This window comes from Puma concolor, chromosome A1 (assembly GCF_028749965.1).
Source record: "Puma concolor isolate L17-30 chromosome A1, mPumCon1.1.hap2, whole genome shotgun sequence".
Classification (NCBI taxonomy): Eukaryota; Metazoa; Chordata; class Mammalia; order Carnivora; family Felidae; genus Puma; species Puma concolor.
This window is the reverse complement of record NC_141667.1, coordinates 161,588,162-161,612,452: the sequence shown is the minus strand read 5'-3', so window position 1 is coordinate 161,612,452 and position 24,291 is coordinate 161,588,162. Positions and strand designations below refer to the sequence as shown.

Here is a 24,291-nt window from a genome sequence, read left to right as displayed (position 1 = left end):
CGCCTGGGTGGCTCAGTCGGTTAAGCGTCCGACTTCAGCTCAGGTCACGATCTCGCGGTCCGTGAGTTCGAGCCCTGCGTTGGGCTCTGGGCTGATCGCTCAGAGCCTGGAGCCTGCTTCCAATTCTGTGTCTCCCTCTCTCTCTGCCCCTCCCCCGTTCATGCTCTGTTTCTCTCTGTCTCAAAAATAAATTAAAAATAAAATAAAATAAAATAAAATAAAATAAAATAAAATAAAATAAAACAAAATGTGACTATAGAAAACTAAAGGAAAGATCAACGATTCCAAAGTAAGGGACTGGTGAAAGGAAAGACAGAACAGATGGATAGATCAGACAGACAGACAGAGAGATAGATAGATGATTGATAGACAGATGAACAGACAGGCAGATGGATGGATAGATGGATGGATAGATGGAAATGGATGAGTGGATAGATGGATGGATGGGTGGACAGGCAGACAGATGGACAGACGATGGATGGATGGATGACGGATAGATAGAGGGATGGGTATACGGATACATGGGCAGGTGGGTAGACAGATGTTAAATAGAGACAAAAAAATCACTTTCTCAAACTGTTTATAGAGACTAAACAGCGAGTTATGATGATTTTGTGGTAGGCATATACAAATGTTGAAGAAATTCAAATGAAAAATATATTTACCTTTTCACCTGGAGGGCCAGGAGGACCTGGAGGGCCCTGTAAAAAAGAGCATTTTAATTAAATATCATTCATAACCCTGGTAAGCTTTAAATGCTTTTTAATGAGGTTATCTTAAGATTCCCATGATTAATATGATATTTGTTAAATATTTAAATTTTATTCCTGTGCTTCGGATCTATAAAATTTTGAAAATAACTAGGAATTAGTCCAGGACAATAATTACCAGGGATGGAAACACCTCAGAATCTTAGGCACTTCCCCATGAAATCCACTGACCCAACAATGTGCCCGGCTAACAGGTGATGACTTAAATTATCAGCCAAACTCTCTGAGAGCCCTGGGGTTTCCAGGTCGGAAATAACGTCACATTTGTTCACTTTGGATATAACTACTTATCTTAAAAAGTTGAATGATTTCTTCAAGTGCATAGACTGTAGTGAAGTAAAAACCTTCCTGTGTTTGCAGCAAAATTTCAGAATGTTTTTTAATCATTAAAAAAAAAAGCCTAGTCATTCTCTTTCACAAAAATGAGTCCATTTATTTGCAAGAATATAAAAGAGGTTACTTTCGCAAGAATGGACATTAGAGTTGCTGGATTTGGAAGAAAGGAAGGAAGGAAGGGTCAAAGGGAGGGAAGAAGAAAGGGAGGGAGGAGGGTGGGAGGGAAGGAAGAAGGAAAGAAGGAAGGAAGGAAGGAGAGAGGAAGAGGAGGAAAGAAGGAGGGAGGAAGGAAGGAGGAAGGGAAGGAGGAAAGAAGGAAGGAGGGAGGGAGGGAGGAGGGAGGGAAGGAGGAAAGAAGGAAGGAGGGAGGGAGGGAGGGATGGAGGAAAGGAGGAGGGAGAGAGGGAGGAAAGAAGGAAGGAGGGAGGGAGGGAGAGGAGGAGGAGGGAGGGAGGGAGGGAGAAAGAGAGGAGGAGGGAGGGAGGAAGGAGGGAGGAGGGAGGGAGGGAGGAAGGAAGGAGAGAGGGAGGGAGAGGAGGAGGAAGGAAGGAGGGATGGAGGAGGGAGGGAGGGGGAGAGAGGAGGAGGAGGAAAGAAGGAGGGAGAAGGAAGGGAGGCAAGGAGGAGGGAGAGACGGAGGAAAGAAGGAAGGAGGGAGGGAGGGAGGGAGGAGGAGGGAGGGAGGAGGAGGGAGGGAGGAAAGAAGGAAGGAGGGAGGGAGAAAGAAAGGAGAAGCGAGAGAGGAGGAGGGAGGGAGGGATGGAGGAAAGGAGGAGGGAGAGAGGGAGGAAAGAAGGAAGGAGGGAGGGAGGGAGGGGAGGAGGAGGGAGGGAGGGAGGGAGAAAGAGAGGAGGAGGGAGGGAGGAAGGAGGGAGGAGGGAGGGAGGGAGGAAGGAAGGAGAGAGGGAGGGAGGGAGGGAGGGAGGAAGGAAGGAGGGAGAGAGGGAGGGAGAGGAGGAGGAAGGAAGGAGGGATGGAGGAGGGAGGGAGGGGGAGGGAGGAGGGAGGGAGGGAGAGAGAGGAGGAGGAGGAAAGAAGGAGGGAGAAGGAAGGGAGGCAAGGAGGAGGGAGAGACGGAGGAAAGAAGGAAGGAGGGAGAGAGGAAGGGAGGGAGGAAGGAAGGGAGGGAGGAGGGAGGAAGGAAGGGAGGGAGGAGGGAGGAAGGAAGGGAGGAAGGAAGGGAGGGAGGAAGGGAGGGAGGAGGGAGGGAGGAAGGAAGGAAGGAGGGAGGGAGGAGGGAGGGAGGGAGAGGAGGAGGAGGGAGGAAGGAAGGGAGGAAGGAAGGGAGGGAGGAAGGGAGGGAGGAGGGAGGGAGGAAGGAAGGAAGGAGGGAGGGAGGAGGGAGGGAGGAAGAAAGGAAGGAGGGAGGGAGAGGGGAGGGAGAGAGGAGGAAGGAAGGAGGGAGGGAGGGAGAGGAGGAGGAGGGAGGGGGAGAAAGAGGAGGAGGGAAAGAGAAAGAGAGGAGGAGGGAGGGAGGGAAGGAGGGAGGAAGGAAGGGAGAAAGGGAGGGAGGAGGGAGGGAGGGAGGGAGAAAGAGAGGAGGAGGGAGGGAGGAGGAGGGAGGGAGGAGGAGGGAGGGAGGGAGAAAGAGAGGAGGGAGGGAGGGAGGGAGGAAGGAAGGAGGGAGGGAGAGGGGAGGGAGAGAGGAGGAAGGAAGGAGGGAGGGCGGGAGGCGAACCCGAAAGGCCCGAAGGACCGGCAGGCAGGCGGGCGAGGACGGCACACCGCGGTGCATTACTCATCGCCAGGGCACAAGGCACTTGACAAGTAGGGAAGTGTTGTTACTACCAAGAGTCTCGTGCTCCCAAACGGTACGAGTGGGGGACATGGGCCCTCCTCCTGGGAATCACGGGCTGTGCAGGAGGCTGGCAGGGAGCGGAGCCTCCGGGGGGCTGTCTCGGGTGCTCGCCCTTTATCACAAGCATGGCGCAGTCCCCGCCGCCGCCTGGTTTGTATCCACAGCTGCCCGCGAAGCCGGGCCCTCTGGGATGACTGCTCCTATGCGTCCACGGGCAGGGCACAGGCTGCCTTGTCCAGCTCTGAGCTCGGCCTCCTCCAGCCACAGTATCATCGGCAGCCCCCCAGCCCCTCCACCGGCGAGGGTGCCGTGTGTGGGGGACGACCTGGCCTGCACTACGGCTGCCATGGTTTTCCCCAGGGACCCCAAGTGCCAGCCACACATCTTCCCAAGAAGCTCTCTCTCCCGATCCAAATTAAGAGAGATCGCGACGCTGTAAAGGTTTCAAGAAATCGGATTTATTTTCACAAACACAGTGTTGTTCACTGAATGAGCGACTCCAAGAGACATCCTCCCCCAAACTTACTGGTGGTCCGGTAAATCCTGGGGGGCCGACAGGACCTTGCAGCCCTGGCAGTCCCGGCGAGCCCTGCAATTTAGTGAAAATGCGAGAATGAGATGGGAGCCAGGAAGAGACACTGCATGTGCTTGTAGTGATTTAGCAAACGCTTACTGGTGCTCCTGGGAGTCCGGGAAATCCTCTTTCGCCTTTCAACAGGGTCCCAGGCACGTGGCCAATTATTTCACCTGGATCCCCCTAGGGGGTGAGCAAAAAAAGGAAAGAAAGTCACAAAAACTGACATTCGTAGAAAGAAACCGAGAACCCGTTGCGTGAGAGGCGAGCGTTAGTGGTGCCGAATCAGCCCGTGTCTGGGATTGAGAGCCCGTCTACGCTTGAAACACGCGCACTGGCCACGTCCACGTTCGCCACGTTCACTGCCACTGCCTCCATGGCCAGCGTCAAGCGCCACGCTTAGCTGGACTCGGCTGCGCCAGGACTGGATGTGGAGGCGTCACACGAGGAGCCCCCCGCTTGTGCGTGGCCGTGCCCCACGCCTGAAGACAGAGTGCAGATCAGGGCCGAGGCTCTGTCTGTTCTCATGCGATAAGGCTTATCTTTCACAAACAGACCCAGGATGAGCATCTGTATAAAACAGGCTGTGATTTCATGTGTCTGCTTGGCCAGGCCACAGTACCCAGATGTTCAGTTAAGCCCCAGTCTGGATGTCCCTGGGAAGGTATTTTTAAGATAAGATAACCATTTACATCAGAAGCCTCTGAGTAAAATGAATTATTCTTCTTAATGTGGGTGGGCCTTGTCCAATCAGCTGAAGGCCTCAAGAGGAAGGGAAAAAAAACAAAAACAAAAACCCTGGCCTCCCCCAAGAAGAGGAAATTCTGTCTCCAGACAGTCTTTGAACTGGGACCCTGGCTCTTCCCTGGGCCTCCAGGCTGCTCTCCTGCGGATTCTGGACTCTCCAGGCCCCCACAATCTTGCAATTCCTTAAAGTAAACCCCTCTACCAGGATGTACGTCTGTGCCTGTACGTGTGCAAACACACACTCCACACACACACCCTACCGGTTCTGCTTCTCTGCAGAGCCCCGACTAAAATACAGGACTATCGTGAGGATTCTATTTCTCAGGTTTTCTCAGGGACACAGGGACACAGGGACACTCCACCTCATTCGGATATGTGGTCGTCTGCAGTGTGGCTGTTGAAAAAAAACCCAGAACTTGTCCTTTTACAGAGCTGCTCTCAACACCCAGATGCCCCTGCCCCCCAAACTGCTCTGCAGCACGCAGGGGGGCGGGGAGTGGGCACATGCTTTGAGTCATCTCGGTGTGACCACAGCCCCCGGCCACATCACCACCCACCTGTCTGGGCAGGACCCGTGGGCCAGGTTCCTTTTGCGCCCCCCCCCCCCCAGTCCCAGAGAAGAATGCTGGAGGGGCTGGGACAGAGCTGAGCACCTGCACGGATTCACTCCAAGCTTGCTCAAGATGCGAGTGTGGATGAAGGACAGGGACCCGTTATTCTGGACGCCGCAGCGGGAGGGGCTCAGGGCTTCTCCTCCTCACCATGTGCAGAGGGTCCGGGGCCACCCTGACACAGGGACAATCAAGCTGACGAAGCCCATGGTTTGGCTCTGAATAAGGGGGGTGGGCAGGACACCAAGGGTCTCACCTAAAGTAACTGGGGTCTTCCTGCAGGAATTATAGAACTTATAAGACAGTGTCTCCAGATCACAGGCCACAGAACAAGATGGTGGTATTCAAGTGAAACCACAGAGATTAAACACGGTAACAGTCTGAGTGTTTCTGCCCACGGCTCTGGAAGAGGAGTGTCACCCAGTCTGTCTACACAGACAATTAATCTGGACTGGACTCACATCACTCACATTGCACCATGCTCCCCGTTTCTGCTTATTTCCGATTCAGAAACTGCACCTGGTGTCTAAAGTTTACCTCCCAAAATTTAAGTTTGTGCCTATGACTCAGACACTCTTTGAACAGAGCAGGGTTTAGACAAACGCATTACCAGGCCACCAGTTGACCCAAGGACATACAGTAAAGCTGTGTCTACAGCATCTGCTCTATGTAGGCACCCGTGATGAACCCAGTCGAGTGTAAGTACGTACCTTCATTCCTGGTAACCCTGGTGGTCCCTATAAAAGAAAAGGCTGGTATTAGTTTTGTTTCTCTCAAAACAGCATTAGCATTAGGACAGAAGTGCAAAAAAAAAAAAAAAAAGGGAAAGAAAGTGAAGAAGAGAATTTTTTTTCATTTTTTAATGTTTGTTTATATTTGAGAAAGATAGTGGGAGTGTGCGAGTAAGAGAGGGGCAGAGAGAGAGGGAGACATGGAATAGGAAGCAGGCTCCAGGCTCTGAGCTGTCAGCCCAGAGCCCGACACGGGGCTTGAACCCATGAACCGCGAGATCATGATCTGAGCTGAAGTCGGGACACTTAACTGACTGAGCCACCCAGGTGCCCCAAGAAGAGAAGAATTATAACGGAAGAAAGAAACGATGCTATACTCACGGGATTTCCAGTGAATCCAGGCAAACCCGGAGGCCCCAGAGGCCCTGGCTCGCCCTGAGGGGACAGCAGAAAGTCACTCGGTTGTGTGGCCAGGCACACAGCACATCCTCCCAGACGCCCACACCAGGTACTCTGTCCTTCCCTTCACAGATCCTTCACTTTGTTGGGACCCCCTAACAATTACCTGTTGGCAGCTACCCTGCTCAGTGCTACTTGGTGACAGGAGAAATACACATGAGAATATAACGGATAGGGACAAGGGATAATAATATTTCCTTATTTGCTTCAGCAACAGATTAGAGGCAAGAAATTTAGTGTTTATAGCAATCGCAGGATAAGAGTCCACAAAAAAGGCACAGCTTTGTCTTTTGTGAATATTAAATATGGGGAAACTGATTTCCTCATCAATTAAAGGACACTTTAAGGCGAACAGCTTTCCATCTGTGGCAATGAAAACCGTGTCATAGGACTTCTCAACACGAGTCGGGTAACCAGAGCACGGGAGGAAGGGTCTGTGTTCCAAATTTACCTTTGTTCCATTGCATCCGGGGATACCTGGAGGACCGGGGGGGCCATCTTGGCCGGGAATACCCTGCAATTAACAAAGTGAAAAGTAGCCAGAACAGAGGATCACATGATGGTGGGGTCACGCACATCAGAAGTCTCCTTAAGGAAGCATACAGGAAGTTAGATACATACAGGAAGTCCTGGGTTTCCTGGGTAACCTGATGCTCCTGGGGGTCCCTGTAAGGATGGAAATGAGAGAGTGCAGTGAGTCGGGGGGACCCTCGTCTCCTCCCACCACACCCACTTGGCTGAGGGTGTCACACCCGTGTCGCTGGGGCTCAGAACATCCACCCTAAGCACACACTGCATTCTGGGGGCAGGCAGCTGAGGGCCCGGCCCCCGGAAGCAGCAACTCTATACCAAAAGCTGACGTTAATTACAGCAAAACCTTGGTTCTGCGAGGGTTCCACAAGACGAGCAAACACCTCTAATACATTTTAACTTGATAAACGAGTGGTGTCTTGCAATACGAGTCCTTCGTGACACCGAACGTCACATGATCACAACTGAGCCTGTGGTTCTTGAAATCCACTTTGATACATGAGTGCTTTGGATGACAAGTGTGTTTCCAGAAGGAATTATGCTCACAAACCAAGGTTTTACTGTACTTCTAAGACCAAGGCTGCACAGCCACAAAATAACCCTGTCCTCATTCCACACTTTGTGATTTGTAGGTAAAATATATTCTTTATTATGTGTATAGTGTGTATGTAAACATGCACGTTATATACGTAGTATACGTATACAAGTTACGTGTATATAAATATAGACACAATTTACATTAAAATCGCAAACTGCTGGGAAGAAGCATTTGTAAGAGAACTCGGTTCACTGGTGGGGGGTGGGGGGGCAGCCCAGTCCTTCCCAGTGGAAGTCTGGATCTGCTCCGTCACGGGCACCCCCGGGGCCATTTCCTCTACCTCCTGCCCAAGGTGCCGGGGACTGTGTCAGAACAGCGGAATGAAACGTTTACAGAGCCTCTGTTTCTCTGCTTTCAGAACGTGCTTTCAGAGGTCTTCCTCTTTGCATTTGCCAGGAATGGAAGGAGCAAAACCAGAGTGCAGTGTGAAGAAGGAAGACCCAAGTGAGCGCTGAGAAGGTTCGCCCTTTTCTCGATAATGGCAGCCCTTTTCTTCCATGACTTGTAGACATGTCATCGCCCCTCCCCCAAAGCACACCGTGTGTGCGAGAACCCTCTGGAAGAACAGAACCGACGGGAAAAGCCACCACAAGGGCGGGGGTCGGAGCAGGGGGCTCACGTCAGCCCCCCGCCCCCGGCCCCGCACGGTCGGAGCTCTGGGAAGATGGACGGGCAAGGATGGGGGGCAGAGGGGGTGCCCCTCAGGGCTGCTGGGAGGTGAGAAGGGGTGAAGGGCCCTCAAGCGGAGGCATCACTGTATCACACATCACCACAGCCTCACGGACTTAGGTGACAGGTGTACTCACCCTTGTCCCCTTTGTTCCAGGCAGTCCGGGTTCTCCAGTGTCACCCTGCAAGCAAACAGAAGTGCCACTGTGACAAGAACATGGACCACCTTAAACTCACACCCTCCTCCCCGCAGTGGCACGGCCAAGCTTACCTTCTGTCCCGGGGGCCCCTGTGGCCCCTCCGGTCCTTGCATCCCGGGGAACCCGATGACACCCTGCAAGCCCGGGAGGCCTCTTTCGCCCTGCGGGGGAGAAGGAGCAGGTCAGAAGGGAGGTGCACTGGCAGAAATGGAGGGAAGGGATCGGCACTCACCCCTGCCACGACCGTCCAGCACCGCACAAGTCCCTGCGGGCACCTGAAGGTCCACGCTCCAAACTAACTCCCGTTCCAGGAGGCTTTTCTCCACTGTGTGCCAAGCTCTTTGAGCACAGGAGTGTTCACCTCCGACACCTGGGACAATGCTTTCTATGTTCTATATTCTAAATGCTCAATAACTTACCGGGTAAATAAAATAATGGCTAGTTGGGGTTTTTTTCACCGAATTGATTATGCTGTCATTCAACTAGCGGGATCTTATTATCGGCACGCGCGGCACTGAGAATCTGTAAGCAGAGCATCACAGTTTTCCTTCGGATTCCTAGGAGGTGTGTAGGCAGAGCTCATGGTGTGAGCTTCCACACAAGATGCTGAGACCTCTCTGTGCCATCAACAACCGGACGATGGGCTTTCAAAAGTGTCCTTAAAAAGTGCTTGTTTGCAAAGGCACAAAGTTTAGTTAGAGTCTCTGTCAATGCTCTTGGAGCAAAAAGAAATAAGAAACATTGTTTTTAAAATACTATCATTCAATGGGGGGGGGGGTGCCTGGGTGGCTAAGTCCATTAAGCATGTGACTTTGGCTCAGGTCATGGTCTCACAGCTCATGAGTTTGAGCCCCGTGTCAGGCTCTGTGCTGACAGCTCGGAGCCTGGAGCCTACTTCAGATTCGGTCTCCCTCTCTCTCTGCCCCTCCCCTGCTTGCCCTCTATCTCTCTCTCAAAATTAATAAATAAGCACTAAAAATTTTTTAATAAAATAAAAATATAAAATATTATCATTCAGTGCAAGTGCAGGCGGTCGTAATACACTCAAAAAGGAAAAAGAAAGGTCCAAATGTCTGGGGTTCTGAGCCCGAAGCTGGCGCTTGAAGGATGAACACAAAATAAGTATGTGAAGGGGCGCCTGGGTGGCGCAGTCGGTTAAGCGTCCAACTTCAGCCAGGTCACGATCTCGCGGTCCGTGAGTTTGAGCCCCGCATCGGGCTCTGGGCTGATGGCTCGGAGCCTGGAGCCTGTTTCCGATTCTGTGTCTCCCTCTCTCTCTGCCCCTCCCCCGTTCATGCTCTGTCTCTCTCTGTCCCAAAAATAAATAAACGTTGAAAAAAAAAATTAAAAAAAAAATAAGTATGTGAAGAAAAGAGAGGAGTCACTGAGCCTGGAAGGTGGGGAACAGGCAGCGATGAGGGCGATCTCAGTCGTGTGAGCACAAGAAACTAAAAAAAAATACAACCAGCACAAGAGTAAGCAGAACGTCAACGTTTGACCCGGAAACAGGATTTCTCCCAGAGGCACCAGCGAGCCCGTGACCTGATGCCACGACAATGAAGGAAGATCGCCACACTCAGACTGCCAAGATAAAATCACCCACAATCGCGACCTGAAATCATGAAAACTTGTGTGCTTTACAGTATGTGGACTTCACTGCAATCTTCCAGAACAAAGGGTGCAGATGAAACAGCCATCGCCAGCTGACTTGAAAAAGCAGACAGTCCTATGGATTACTTAGCACCCAGTACTTTCTCAGTCATATCGGCCCAAAGCAAAACTAAACAGGCGAGCTATACGGTATACAACATAAGCATTAACCCCCAGAAGAGCAGGTCCCCGAGAGTTACTGGAAAGTTTCACCGGCGTACAGACGGAGGGAAACAGGGCAAGGGGTCTAGGATCTGCCCTTCTCTCCACACCACTGGCCGGTCCTGGCATTGCTGGCAAATTCAGCACCTGTTGCATTTTTAGAAGCGCAGAATGGGGCTCTGAGCTTGGGACTTCCACCGCCGCCCCCCCTCCGTGGACCGCAGGATCAGCTGGAAGTGGAAGTCGGGAGTCCAGAAGCAGCGTGTGAGCAAATGTGCAGATGAGTGCTAACTCGAGAAGACACAATGAAATGGTAAAGGGATTCAAGAAAACTAAGCCGTGCAGCCTGGCACAGCCCTCAGGACAGCAGCGTCCAGAGACTCCACCCAGAGGAGCAAATGCTAACGTGCCCGGAGCCCTCGGCACAGGATTCGACACGGCTGGCTCCTCCTCCCGAGAACTGGGACAGCCGGCAAAGGAAAGCGTTCTCAGACCAACACCTGTTCACATGGAAAGCTACTCAAATATATTCATTCTTACACTGAAACATAATGAACCGTGGGCTCCAACCACAGAGAGCGCTGACCATAGAGATGCTCCGTCATCGTGCCCACCTCCTCGCTACTACTCGGATGTGGGAAAATTCTACCTGAAACAGAATAGAACTGAACTGCCAAGAGCTGGCTGAGAAAAATACATGAACACCGAGTTGTGTCTCCCCAGATAACCTAATAGGACATCGCAAGGACGTGTGAGAGGCACATCGATGTAAGAGCCTTCCCATGTATTTGGTGGCATATTTTTAGAACTTCATTAGTATTTGGCTCTATCGCTATGAGACCCAGTGCAGAGAAGACTTTATAATTCTCATTTTAACCATGGAACGCATGGAGGCCGAGAGCCAGATTCGCTGAGTTCTGCAAGTTTCTCACTGAGTCAGCGCTAAAGCCAAAAATAGAAATGAGGTCAGCCTGCACCACAGTGCATGGTTTTTCTAGGTCACTAGAGCAAGCTGGTTCCCAGCAAACTGTTGAACGATTCACCAACGTGAAGTTCGCCCCTCTTATGTCCATTTCACAGACAGGGACGTTAGGATTCTGACACGGAACTGACTTGTCACATGTCACCGGGTGACCCCTGCACGCTGCTGGGAACAGAACACAGAAATCAGACTCCCAGTCTTTGCTTACACCACAAGAACACATTCTTTCCCAAATGTCCCTGGAACACTTAAGCAATCCGTATATCCCAAGAGTTTTGGAATTAACTAGCTACGAAGGAAGTGACTCCTCCATTGACATGGTTCTTGTTATCTCCCACGTATTTTTTTTTTAACTTTCCCACTCTTTTTGTTCAGACAAGAGTGCACATGAATAATCCAATATCCCGTGCCCCGTCCAAGGCTATTATGGGCACCCGAGCAGAGCCAGCAGACAGGATAAACGTTCAAACAGCTATACAGTTAGCTGGCACACAGCGTGCGCGGAATGCAGGCCAAATTACTCCTCTGAGCTTTCAGCAAATCCCCACTGTCGTTGTAGGAAGCGTTGGCTGATCCAGACAGACAGTGCAGCTGTAGAAGTAAGACCTTGACTGTGGCCACCCGTACACTGGGGGTCAAGGCAGGAGGGGTTGTGCCGTCAGCGTCCCTGAGAAACAGGACCGAGTCATCTACACCCCACGATGCGGTAAAGGCAAAGGCCAAGGGGCGCCTGGGGGGCTCAGTCGGTCGAGCGTCCGACTTCAGCTCAGGTCATGATCTCACAGTTAGTGAGTTCGAGCCCCTGCGTCGGGGCTCTGTGCTGACAGCCCAGAGCCTGGAACTTGCTTCAGATTCTGTGTCTCCCTCTCTCTGCCCCTCCCCTGCTCGCACTCTGTCTCTTTCTGTCTCTAGAAAATGAATAAACGTTAAAAAAAAATCTTTTTTTAAACAAGGCAAGGTCCAAAAGGCCATGGCGGCCACCTAACCTGTACCAGGCAGAAATGGAACCCCCGACCACTGTTCATCACAGTAATGAGCATCTCCAATGGAGGGAAGACCAGAGAAGCTGGTAAAATATGACACAAAAGTGTGGATGCAATTGCATTTCATACTTTTATTCTCCAACGTCAGTGCAACTGTATTAGATTCATTTTAAAACGTCTATGCATCAACAGCAGAACTGATTACCAATGTGTCCTCAAATGATGGAATTCAGAGTTTGAAGAGGAAGAGCAAAATGCCATCATTATAAAGATGAAAGAATACAGCCATGGAGAATAATCTTGGCATCGAAATTAGCCATTCTAAATTAGGCATGAAATACAGTTTCATGCATGGAGTAACTTACAAATTTTGCATAACGTATGTATTATCTAAAGCAAGGACATACTTTTAAAACTCCATCAGATAGGAGGATAAAAGATTCTGTTATAATATCAATTATTCCCCTTCCTCTTAAAATGCTTATGGAAACAAGCTCAAGATGGAACTCCAACGCTAGGACGTGACACCCCTTCCTGTCCAAGTCAGAAAAATCCAAATACAAACGAAGCCCCCTGGTTGGCTGAAATTGGAAGAGTTGTAAAGCTTCTAACTTCGAAGGGTAATACAGTTATGAACCACAAACACTGAAGTTAACACAACATAAACCTAAAGTAAGTGGTCAAGTCCTACTATCAGAGGCCGTAGCATGCCTGTTTCAAGAGTCGGCATGGGATCACATCCTTTTAGTTAAATTTTAAATTAAGTTTTCAAAATGATATGACCGAGGATCTTTACAGTGCACAGAAGCACAAGAAAAGTGTATCCCGAGCACCAGGCTTCCTGGCCCCAGGAGGGCCGACTGCAGGGGGGTAGAGCCATCCACGCGCTTGGGTTCACCCATCACAAAGCAGAACGGACCTCACAAGCAGTGTCAGTTGGAGACATTTTGTAGCAGGGTTTCCACCTCTTAGAAGTAAATACAGTGAGATCGTTTTTTTAATTCACCGTGATCGGCACCCTCTCTGAATTCGCTAAAATCGCTGAGCGGATGGATGAACTAGCCAGTAGCGAACCACGCTCGTATGGGCCTGCGCCCTAGAAACTTAACGCATAGTACAGGATGGTGACTGGGCCACGGGGCCACTTTCCAGGTCTGAAGCCATGCGGGCGCCGTGGGAACCCCGGCTGACATATGTGCCTGCGGCCGGAGCAGCCACAGAAAAAGCAAGCTGTGATCAGGACAGGACCCCGGATCAGCTGTTTCTTTCTGTCACTGGGCGCCTGGAGGCTTCCATTTCCAAGCAAAGCTGCAAATGAGTGAAGGAATGAAAGCATTCACTTTTGGAGCCAGGACTCACCAAGAATTCAGTGATGGGGAAACGATTTCAAATGACGGGTCACAGTCAGTCAATGGGTGACATGGGGACTCGGCCAAAAATTCCACAAGAGCAATTGCTGAGCCCAACAACCATCTGCGGGGCCATTTCCTGAATGCCGACAGTGGGAAAGTGGTGGGAAGTGTCACGGGGTCCTGGAAAAACTCTGACGAGGCCCCACTGGGAGCTCCGCCCACACCACGAGGCCTGCCACCGTGGTGGGACTACCGCCCTGGCGCCCCGGCTGGAGGGGAAATACACAGCTGGAGCCCTGAACACGCTTTCCAAAGAGGAGGACATAAAGACTGATTCTCCTTTGCAGTAGGAGACACGTACCTGGATTCCTACACGAACACGCGTGTGTTAATTTAATGTATACTATGTTTCTTGAGTGAGTTAAAGATGGGGCGAAGACTGTTCCATGTGACCACTCCATCACTGCTATTGTTTCTTGCATTTTAAAATTTTAGTATTGAAGCAGGAGAGAGAAAAATGCTGCTCAAAAAGCCTGGCTACTGATCTTTATCTTCTTCCCCAAACTCTCTCTTTCTCTCTCCAGCCCTCGCTGATGTTCAGCTCACAGGTCAATATTCAGAATCTTTACGTTGCAGCTCTCCAGCAAATATGTGTTAAGAGCTTGAGCAATTATATAGGGAGGGGGAGTAAAGATGAGCATTTAAGAGGTTGTTTCTAGAAACGAAGGCATTTCTAGAACGTCCTTTACAAATTCAAGGGAAGAGAAGACTCGGAAACGTGTTGGGGAAAAAAAAATCCCCCAACCCGTGACCTTGGAGTTCATGACCTCATGTGCTGTCAGATCCATTCCATTCCTAGGAGGGTTCTGGACCCATCCTGCCTCTTCTAACCCCACCCACCTCTTGCTACATGGCCACCACCAGGCTTATGACTCTGGGGCTGCAGATGGTCGGGTCTGCACGGAGAATGGGGCAGACCTGCATGCTGAACCGTGGGAGGGCAGCTGGCTGGGAGCCCTTTCCCCTCTGCAGCTTTACGTGGGTCATTCTGCCACCGGCTTCCTGGGCAGGAACTCCCAACCCTGCGGAGAGGATCCCTCTTGTGGATAAGGCCCACCTAGGCCCAGCTGATGGCTTCCCAGCTTCAGACAGCCCACAGATACAGCACTTCTCCAAGTCTCCATGTTCAAGGACAGATTTCCTTTGGATAAACCCTGATACTGAAACATTATTTGAGCCCACGATACACTCTAGCACAATTCTCGGAATTTCAGCACCGCCGTGAAGCCGGCTGGTGGAGCCAAAGTCTCAAATCGTGCGTAACACAAAACGAGCAGGAGGACGGTTGCAGGGGAGCGCACAATATGGATGTGTGATTAATCAACATTGGCAACGAACAGAACCCTCGATACTTTCTGACCTGCAAAAATCCACTTTGTACATCAACTTGGAAGAAAACAAAAAAGGAATTACAGAGAGTTCTTCACGAAATACTTTCTACAGAACCATCATTCAACGCAAGAATAACGTGAAAGAGTCCTAGGTGTTGTCTTCATAAATTTAAACTGCTCGCCTACAGCCATCTAAGAGCCAAACGTCCGAATTCACCCTTCCAGTGGGAAAAACTTTCTAAAAAGCAAAATCAAGTGCTGACAAATTGTTAGCAGAAAAAAACAAAAACAAAAACAAAACGACAACAACAAAAAAAACCACCTTAAAATCTTCCAAAGGCCCCTAGGACTTGTAAAATTTCCTGACATGTCTCCCTAATTAGAGCTGAATACTGCGGACAGCGGACATGCTCGAAAGCCGTAAGCGGTAGCCAGGATCTTCAGCGGCAAACGTGTGCTTCAGAATTTGTCTCTTACGCTCTCTCTGAAAAACCAGGCTAACATGCTTTCGTGAAGTCTCCCTCTGAAGCAGGCATCTGCTCAAAATACTTTGAAGTGTAAATATTTTAAGCCATTCCCCTGAAGTAGTCAGCTGCCCAAACTGGGAAGAGGAGAAACAGTGTGATAACATTTTCCCCAAGTGCTGTGGATGTATTCTGCCAAATCCCGCATATACATTTCCTGGTAAAGTTGACCTTCACCCATAGCTTATGCCCATTTTCCCAGCAAACTGCAACCAAAGGCCGTTCGTTCTCTGGGAAACATTTGTCCCTCCCGACCTCTATTAACTCATTCAAATTTCAAGGAGAAGGTTCAAATTTCTGGATGGGTTCTCCTGTAGCCTCCCCCCACCCAGGAGCCCTTCACTCACATGCGCTTTTGTCCCCCTCCAGCCTACACCCTGGTTCTCCGCCGCCTCCCCGGCCAGGGTCCCCGCCTCAGGGAGCACCCAGTGGGGCTCAGAGATGGAATGTTCCCATCTGAAACGTTTGTATTCATACCCCACCCCTTACCATCCCCCAGCACCCGACACATCCCCGGATCTCAGCCAAACATCCCTTCCTTGGGGAAGACCTTTTAGATGCAGGTGATCTGAAGAAGACAATTGCACCTAACTAATCCAGCTCAATTAAGAGGCAATAAACAAAGGGGGAATGGGCTTTTAGAGATGCGTGTAAAGAAAGCCCCACAACTCTGGCTTCCCACCACAAGGGGGCGCTAGGGGACTACGCTGTCTTCAAATTAAACCCTTCTGGAACCTGAAGCCTTCAGCCTTTTTTACTATTCATCATATTAATGGACTAATATTAAATATTCAGTGCTGTTGAAGATCTTAGCATGGGCACAGTTCAGAGAAGTCAGTTTGATAAGGCCTAAAAGATACAATACCCAGGGAAAGAGAGAATTTTACTTAGAATTAAAAATGTAGGGGCACCTGGGTGGCTCAGTCGGTTGAGCATCTGACTTTATCTCAGGTCATGATCTCGCGGTTTGTGGGTTTGAGCCCCACGTCGGGCTCTGTGCTGACGGCTCGGAGCCTGGAGCCTGCTTCGGATTCTGTGTCTCCCTCTCTCTCTGCCCCTCCCCTGCTCACGCTCTCTCTCTGTCTCTCAATAATAAATTAAAAAAAAAAAATTTAAGAATTAAAAATGTAATTAAAATTAAATATGAGACTAGTAGCCTGAACATGAAGGCTATAACGTGGCAGGTGAGTGTTGATGAACCCACCAGTAATAAGAATGGTGGCTAGTTCTCAGTTTGCTTCTTCCATTCATTTTATAAACTGAGTACTTGAATCGAACAATAATACAGGAAAAAAGTAAATTCAGCTTTCTAAATGATGGCATGAAAATAGCACACACGGAAAAAATTTTAAATCCCTACAAAACATTCATAAAACAGGTAGAGGCTGACAGGAGAATTTCTTTAAAGGCTTTTCTTTGGTCCCTTCTACTTCAAGTTTATAGGAAACACATACATAAGGTGATTTAATCCATTCTGCTGATCTTTGCCATTTGTGAAGGCAAAAAATTCATCCAATTTTTAATGGCTTCCAAAAAACATGATTAACATCTCCCTTGCTGAAAACTTGATTTACTGACATGGAGCTCGTGTGAAAATCAGAACTGTAAATGCCTGTGCCTAATCCTACTACCTTCTGTTCTGTCTGTCATACACAGACTTAAAGATTGTGTTTTAAAGCAGAAAACAGTATAGACATAAAAGGTAGCTCTATTGCGGCTCAGACCCTCACCGTGGCTGTGGACGGTTGTGCATGTTACACACTGCAGCGAGTACAGGGTGAAATCCAGCTGCAGCTCAGCACTGGCCCGGCGAGGGGAGGGGGCGCTGGTCCAACAGGCACAGAGCTGGGCAAAACTCAGTAGCAGCAAAGCCACCAAGCTAGAAATAGACCCTACAAAGGGGTTCTGTTTATGAACGAATGCTTACAAAGCTGCACTCCGGGGAAAGGGAATAATCTTGCCTAAGAGGAGCTGTGCTTCCACTCACCAGCACAAGTGCCTTTTCTTCTTTTTTTTTTTTTTAACATTCCATGGGATTTATCAAAATTCTATGTTATACCTTGACGATTGAGAGAAGGAGAGACACCGCAGGAAAATAACTAATTGACAGCAAAGTAACAAGGTTATTAAGAAGTAGCAGAGTTAGCAGCTCTGGAGGATGTGGACAGAAAAAGTACATCTTTTTCTCAAAAGACACTTTGCAGGGCGCCCAGGGGGCTCAGTCAGTTAAGCGTCCGGCTTCAGCTCAGGTCACGATCTCATGGTTCATGAGTCCAAGCCCCTCATCAGGTTCTGTGCTGACAGTGTGGAGCCTGCTTGGGATTCTCTCTCTCCCCCTCTCAAAAATGAATAAACATTTTTTTTAAAGAAGATACTTTGCTCTGTTTTCACTATCGCCAACCACCTTGAGATTTGGAGAGATGGCTTCCATGTTGTCAGCAAACTTGAGAAAGAGCGATCAGTGCACAAAACCTAAACAGCCTTAGAGGGTTTTCATGTTACCATAATGAGGATGTTATTCACCTGAACCTGGAAATGTATGTGGGTGTGTGACACAGCCCTGGAAGTGCGTGCATCCTGAACAAAATCGGGACACATAAAAGTCAGGAAGTGCCACAATCTAGGTCAGGCATTTGTGTGTGTGTGTGTGTGTGGTCTGTGTTAACAATAAAAATGAAAAATGCAAAAGAAATGCCCTGACAGTAATCATCATAGTTAATAACATGAAAGGCACGCAAGGTATCGGTCAGGTTTAACCTTGAGAAAAATTGCCAGTTGTCCGTTAAGAAAAAAATTTTTTCTGTTTTTTCTTTAAAAATGTAGTTAAATGCAACTACCTATCAAAAGTAGGTTTTACGGGTGTCCCTGCTCCCCAGCACCCAGCACAGACAGCACATAGTAGGGGTTCACTAAGTATTTTCAGGAGTGAATCAGGGAACACAAAGTATTAAAGATTCCAAGGAAAGGGGCACCTGGGGGGGCTCAGTGGGATGAGTGTCCGACTCCTGGTTTCAGCTCAGGTCATGAACTCAGGGCTTCACGGGTTCAACCCCGCATCAGGCTTCACGCTGACGGTGCAAAGCCTGCTTGGGGAGTCTCGCGTTCTGCCCCTCCCCCACTCATGCTGTCTCTGTCTTTCTTAAAATAAATAAATAAACTTAAAAAAAAAAAAGATTCCAAGGAAATAATATAAACCTACCAAGAGGACACGGGGTTAGAGATCTGGTTTCCAAACTTGACAGAAACACGAGGCATGGTTGCTCTGCTTTGGGGCACCTCCTACAGTGAGGGCACTGATAATGCTGCATATTGGGGAGAACCCCGGCCAACGAGCCAGAGACTGTGTCTGTAGCCCCAGCCCCCAAGACTCTCTGAGAATCAGGCCAGCCGGCCAGAAGATGGGACGACTGAGTCACGCTGGATCCTGGAAAGAATCACACCGTTGGGTATTCCCTGACTTCCCGCTGTATTCAACACTGGACCCATGATTTGTGGACTAACCTGGTCTGGCTGTTGTTTATTTAAATAAACATATTTTGCACTTACTATCAAGATTTCTCAGCCCATCCAGTCAACTGCATTTCCTATAAAAGCCACACAGTATTTTAAAAGAGAATGAAAAGGCAGTGTCGCCTTTTCCCCTTCCTAGTGGTCACGACCCATGAATTATCTCACTCTTATTTCTGAGGCTAAATTTGACAATGGGAAATAAAGATTTTTTGGGTATTGAAAAGATAAGGCAATTTGTTTTTCTTTTTTTTTTTTAAGAAATTCCTCACTTATCTTATGCATAAGGTTTTTTTTAATTTTTCCTCAATGAACACATCTGATATTCATTCTTTTCCAGCTCTGGACACTCTGTTTATTCTCCCGAGTCTGTACAGCCACCCCGTGCACCAGCCCCAGGGCCCTGCTCGCAAGTATCCGATAACACACACGTGTTCTGTTTCCTCATCCTCCGACAAAGCTGCCTGGCCGTGCTGCATGCTAACAATGTTCTCCCCCAGCACGCGGCAATAATTTCAAGACGTCATTAATCATACTCAGAATCTAAAAGATAAGAGCAGTTCCAAAGTGGCTGAAACATGACAACTCCATTTTGCCCATATAATGCAATGCCATACTGGGAGGGCCTGAGGTTTCACAGAACCCACAACTCACTGACCCTCGTTAACTTGGAAAAAGGGGTCAGATCTATCTGAATTAGTAAATAACTGCATTTTAGCCTATTTTCAGTAAACACCATTAATTCTTTTAAAACATAGTCACTCAGGGAAAGAAATTAAGCAAGATACAGAAGGGTGTTTGGGGGGTCAAGATTTTGATCTGACAACTGAATATCTACGAAAAGCGTACAAGTGCACCATCAGTACAAAAACCACGGTGCGGAATTAATGCAACAAGTAACTACGTCTTAAATACTTGAAAGCAGCCTTCCCTGAGAAGGCAGGGTCCCTTCACCACAGGGTTGGTCACAGAATTGGCAAACCTGTCTCCAAAAGATAACGTGGAGATTATTTTAACCCAATAGCCAAATCACAGCAAAATTGTAAGTTAGTAGAATCTTATTTAATGCCATTTTTACTCTATATATTTTGTAGAGGTTTCTAAGGTTGCATTTATAAGATAGTTTCTTGCTTTTTTATTCTAATTACTTAATGCCAATAGACTAAAATACTATGTCCTTTGGCTAGGAGACAGGATGCAGAAATCTGCCTAAATTGCATTACAGTTTGTAAACTGGAAAAATTAATGTTCTCATTAAAAAAAAAAAAAAGATTACAGGGGCGCCTGGTTGGCTTGGTCGGTTAAGCGTCTGACTTCGGCTCAGGTCATGATCTCATGATCCGTGGGTTTGAGCCCCGCGTCGGGCTCTGTGCTGACAGCTCAGAGCCTGAAGCCTGTTTCAGATTCTGTGTCTCCCTCTCTCTGTGACCCTCCCCTGTTCATGCTCTGTCTCTCTCTGTCTCAAAAATAAATAAACGTTAAAAAAAAATTTTTTTTTAAAAATAAAAAAAAAAAAGATTACAGGCACGCCTAGGTGCCTCAGTTGGTTAAGTGTCCAACTCTTGATTTCGACTCAGGTCATGACCTCATGGTTCGTGGATTCGAGCCCTGCATCGGGCTCCGTGCTGACAGTGTGGAGCCTGCTTGGGATTCTCTCTCTCCCTCTCTCTCTCTGCCCTTCCACTGCTCCACTCTCTCTCTAGATAAATAAATAAACTTAAAAAAAAAAACATTACAGGTTGTGGAGTTCAACGTGTGACATTTTACCTTGTATTCCATAACTAAATTTTTAAAGAATCAGTTACAGGATGGATGGCCCCGAGTGTAGACGTGACAGAGAAAGGGAGAGAGGGAGGGAGGGGTGCAGGAAGAGGCATGCCAGGCCACACCTGCTGCCAGGGCCCCTCCGCTCCACACTCCAGGGGACGTACAGCCTCCCACACAATGACCGAGGCGACTTCTCCTTGACACGAGGATGCTGGTCAACCAACCACCTAAAGTGGCCTCCCCTTGTCCCTGCCCCAGATGTAAAATGGCTAATTTTGTAAGATTTCCGAGATCCCATGGGAATTTCTAACCAATGGGAACCCACCAGGCATCTTCAAGAGAATAAAGAGGTTCCAAGCTCCATGCTTCTCTACAGGAAGAAAGAGCACCTTTTTTGTCAGAATCAGATGAAAAGCTATCATCTGACAGCTATTTGTGTGTGTGTAAACACTGAGGTTGATTGCTGTGGTGCAGAATTTCTGAAGAACAAATACAGCAGTGACACGCACTGGCCCCGTTTCGGGGCTCGTGAGGAGTCTGTGGATGGCTGGGGCCATGGCCCACCCGCTTTCCTGGGCCCCTGGACTCGCTCTTTAAGGGCCGAGCCACCTGGGCTTCCTGGCACCCCCCCCCCCACCATTGACAGTCCTGAATCAGGGAACAGGCATTGTTCTTGATGGAGTGAAACAACCACAGCTGAATGTCTTAACTGCTGAGTAAGCGACAAAGGATTTGCTTCTGAAATGAGATTACCTCCACTCCTTCCAGAACTCATACTCAATACGTGACGGAGCACAGGACACCCTCAGGAGAGGGGGCTGTGTCAGGGGCAAAACATTCAATGGGACAGAAAATGACATGTGTACATTCCTATCCGTCATGGAGCGAAACAAATTCCTTTTTAAAAGAATAGAAGTTTACGCTGATTCAAAAGGGCACATGCACCCCAATGTTCACAGCAGTGCTAACAGCAGCCAAAGCATATGGAAGAAGCCCAAATGTTCATTAAGTGACAAATGGATAAAGAAGATGTGGTGCATATGTACAATGGAGTATTACTCGGCAATCAAAAAGAAAATCTTGCCATTTGCAACAACGTGGATGGAACTAGAATGTATTATGTTAAAAGAAATGTCAGTTAGAGAAAGACAAATATCATACGATCTAACTCATGTAGAATTTAAGAAAGAAAACAGATGAGCATAGGAGGAAGGAAGGGAAAATAAGGTACAAACAGACAGGGAGGGAAACCATAAGAGACTCTTAAACACAGAGAACAAACTGAGGGTTGCTGGAGAGAGGTGGGGGGGGATGGGCTGGATGGGCAACGGGCACTGAGGAGGGCACCTGTTGGCATGAGCCCTGGGTGTCGTATGGAAGTGATGAATCACTGGGTTCTGCTCCAGAAGCCAAGACTACGCTGTATGTTAACTAACTTGGATTTAAATAAATAAATAAATGGAATTTTAAAGTACACACCCTGAGTAGGTCGCTTTGCTCGAAGCATCATTTGGTGTGTAGGATGGCCCTTAAGGTCACAGGAAGGCACCTGTTTCACTGTGTGTTCTACTGTGTGTCCCTCAGTGAGGCAGAGAACCTGGAGGGGACTATGTCCCCAGAGTCTGAACAGCCCCCTGGGAGGGGAATTTTAACGGTAAATTTTCTAAGACAGACCCTTTGGGGCAAGAGAGTGAGGTATGAAAGGAGATTAATGGCTGTTGCCAGGAATGTTTTCACAATTACGATCTTCCTCACTCCTGGGGCTTGGTACCTACCCCAGAGCAAGAGGGGACGCGTGACCCACTGTTGCCAGGCAGGGACAACCACCACCGCAGGTCTTCTAGAAAGTCGCATGCGACTTAAGCACCGGCCCCTGGCCCCAAGTGAGATCTCAGAAATACAGAGAACCGAACAGATTAGCAAGTGGAGAAAGGAAAGGCAGCGAGGAAGCCAAGAAGGCCTTCGGAGCCACGGGAACTCTCACGGGGGCACCTTGAGCTCTTTCAAAGCGGAACAGCGGGAGAAGAACCCGGAGGCAAACGGGGCTCAAGAAACTCACATTTTCACACCAGCAGGCTCGAAACACCCAGGCTGAAGGCTACACCAGATACAGCCGCCGAGCCAACATCCCCCTCCTCCGCAGACCCCCGAGCAAACATTCGGCACGGTGGAGACATCAACCGGTAAAGGGACAGGCCGCTGGGGGCCTGACCTTCCTTCGCTCGGACTGACCGGGCGTCCTGACGTTCGCCACACGCCAGAGCCCCTGCTGCTCACACGGCAGCTCACTGCAGCAAGGTCGGCAAGGGCGCAGCACCGAGGGGCCTTCGGCACTTCCGGGGGTGGCCTGCCCACGTTTTGACCCAGATGTCCTTTCATGCCCAGGGGCCGGTGCTTCCTTTTGGAGATTTCGCCTTGGAAACAGAATGACCGTCTGGTGGAGAAATGCGCACCCAATCACAAGACCACAGGGCGCACACAGCTGGCAGATCTCCTCCTCATGTGCGCACATGCGTATATATGTGTGTGTGCACGTGTCAGTGTGCGTGCGCATGTATGCACATGTGTGCACGTGTGTGTGTGCATGTGTCCGCGCATGTATGCACTGTGTGCACACGTGTCTGAGTGCATATGTGCACACGTGTGTGTGCCCCGCTGTGTACGTGTGTGCGTGTGTGCACGTGCGTGTCTATGAGTTCGTGCATGCATGTACCTGCGCACATGTGTGTATGTGTGTGCGTGTGCATGTGCGTGCGAGTGCATGTGTGCACCGTGCTGTCTGTGCATGTGTGCCTACGTGTGTACCGTGCTGTGTGTGTGCATGTGCACATGTGGCTCACACGCACATGAACACAGACAGGAGATGAGCAGGAGGCAGGCCCCAGGAATGTGTGCCATGGGGCTGGGGAAGGTGAACGAGGTGTTCCTGGGCAGTGAGCAGACAGGAAGAGCAGGAAGCAATGGGAAAGGACTAGAAACCTGTGGCAGGAAGGAGGGGGAGAACCAAATTTCTAGAAAGAAAGACAAAAGAGGCACCTCGTGCCCACACAGCGAGTTGTGAAAGCACAGCCCCCCCACACACAATGTCATGTGCTCAGAGCCCCCAGAGGGAGCCCCACGCCCTGCGAGGCCTCAGCTCCTGTCCTTGCGGCCCCAGACCCACAGGGGCCCAAGGGGCAGAGTTCCTGGGCACAGGTCAGCCATCTAATGTCCACTGCTCTGCTTCATGACTGCAAATCATACTTCAGAATACTATTCTTAGCTTTTACTGGAAGCTTTTCCCGCAGCCAGAGAGCACTTCTGCCCTGGCAGGCAAGACATTCAACAAGCTGCCAGGTCACCGTCTCTGGTAAAGAACCGCGCGCCCCACATCCAGAGGGGACACAGAGCCCCGGAAGGCAGGACGCCCCCAGGGGCCCTCCTGACACTGCGGGGTCGTGGCCTCCCTGCTGGGCTCCCAGGGCACGGCCTGTGTGGTCTCGAATCCGCCAAGGAGGTGCTGTTCTCCACCCGGCGCCTCCGTTCTGGGCCTGAGCCACCAAACGCCGGCAGCACACCGGCCAGGGCCGGAGGGTTCCGCAGCGATGCTTACAGCACGCCCTGGACCAGGAGAAAAAGCGCTGTGTCCCAGTGCACAGGACAGCGTGGCCTCCCGGGCCTCCCAGGCCTCCCGGGTTGCGAAGCAGACAGTGTGGGAACGAGCTTCGTCTGGGTTCCTTCCACCCTCGTCCCTGAAACACAGACCAGACCCGAGGCGGGAGGCCCAGCCTAAGAAAACAATAACTCCCAAGGGCTCACGGAAGGACACACATTCTGCTTCTGGCCAAACCACTTTCATGAAACTGTGTCCCTTAAAGATTTGGGGTCTCATAGGTGGAAAGGAGAAGATGAGATGGGGATGTGGGGGGGTTCAGTAGCCCACGGCAGTCTCCCAAAGTGTCCAATTTTC

General features: G+C 49.6%; 1 protein-coding gene across 2 annotated transcripts in view; it reads right to left on the bottom strand.

Moving 5' to 3' along the window:
• The window catches only part of COL4A1 (collagen type IV alpha 1 chain), a 155,011-nt gene that overhangs the window by 55,471 nt on the left and 75,249 nt on the right, over nt 1–24,291 (bottom strand). For both annotated transcript variants that reach the window (XM_086708422.1, XM_086708423.1), the window contains exons 3-11: nt 8,096–8,185; nt 7,962–8,006; nt 6,648–6,692; nt 6,478–6,540; nt 5,949–6,002; nt 5,547–5,573; nt 3,578–3,661; nt 3,431–3,493; nt 666–701 (exon numbers count right to left, since the gene is read on the bottom strand). In XM_086708422.1, the coding sequence (XP_086564548.1) occupies nt 666–701; nt 3,431–3,493; nt 3,578–3,661; nt 5,547–5,573; nt 5,949–6,002; nt 6,478–6,540; nt 6,648–6,692; nt 7,962–8,006; nt 8,096–8,185 (507 nt within the window). The remainder of the gene's footprint in view (nt 1–665; nt 702–3,430; nt 3,494–3,577; nt 3,662–5,546; nt 5,574–5,948; nt 6,003–6,477; nt 6,541–6,647; nt 6,693–7,961; nt 8,007–8,095; nt 8,186–24,291) is intronic.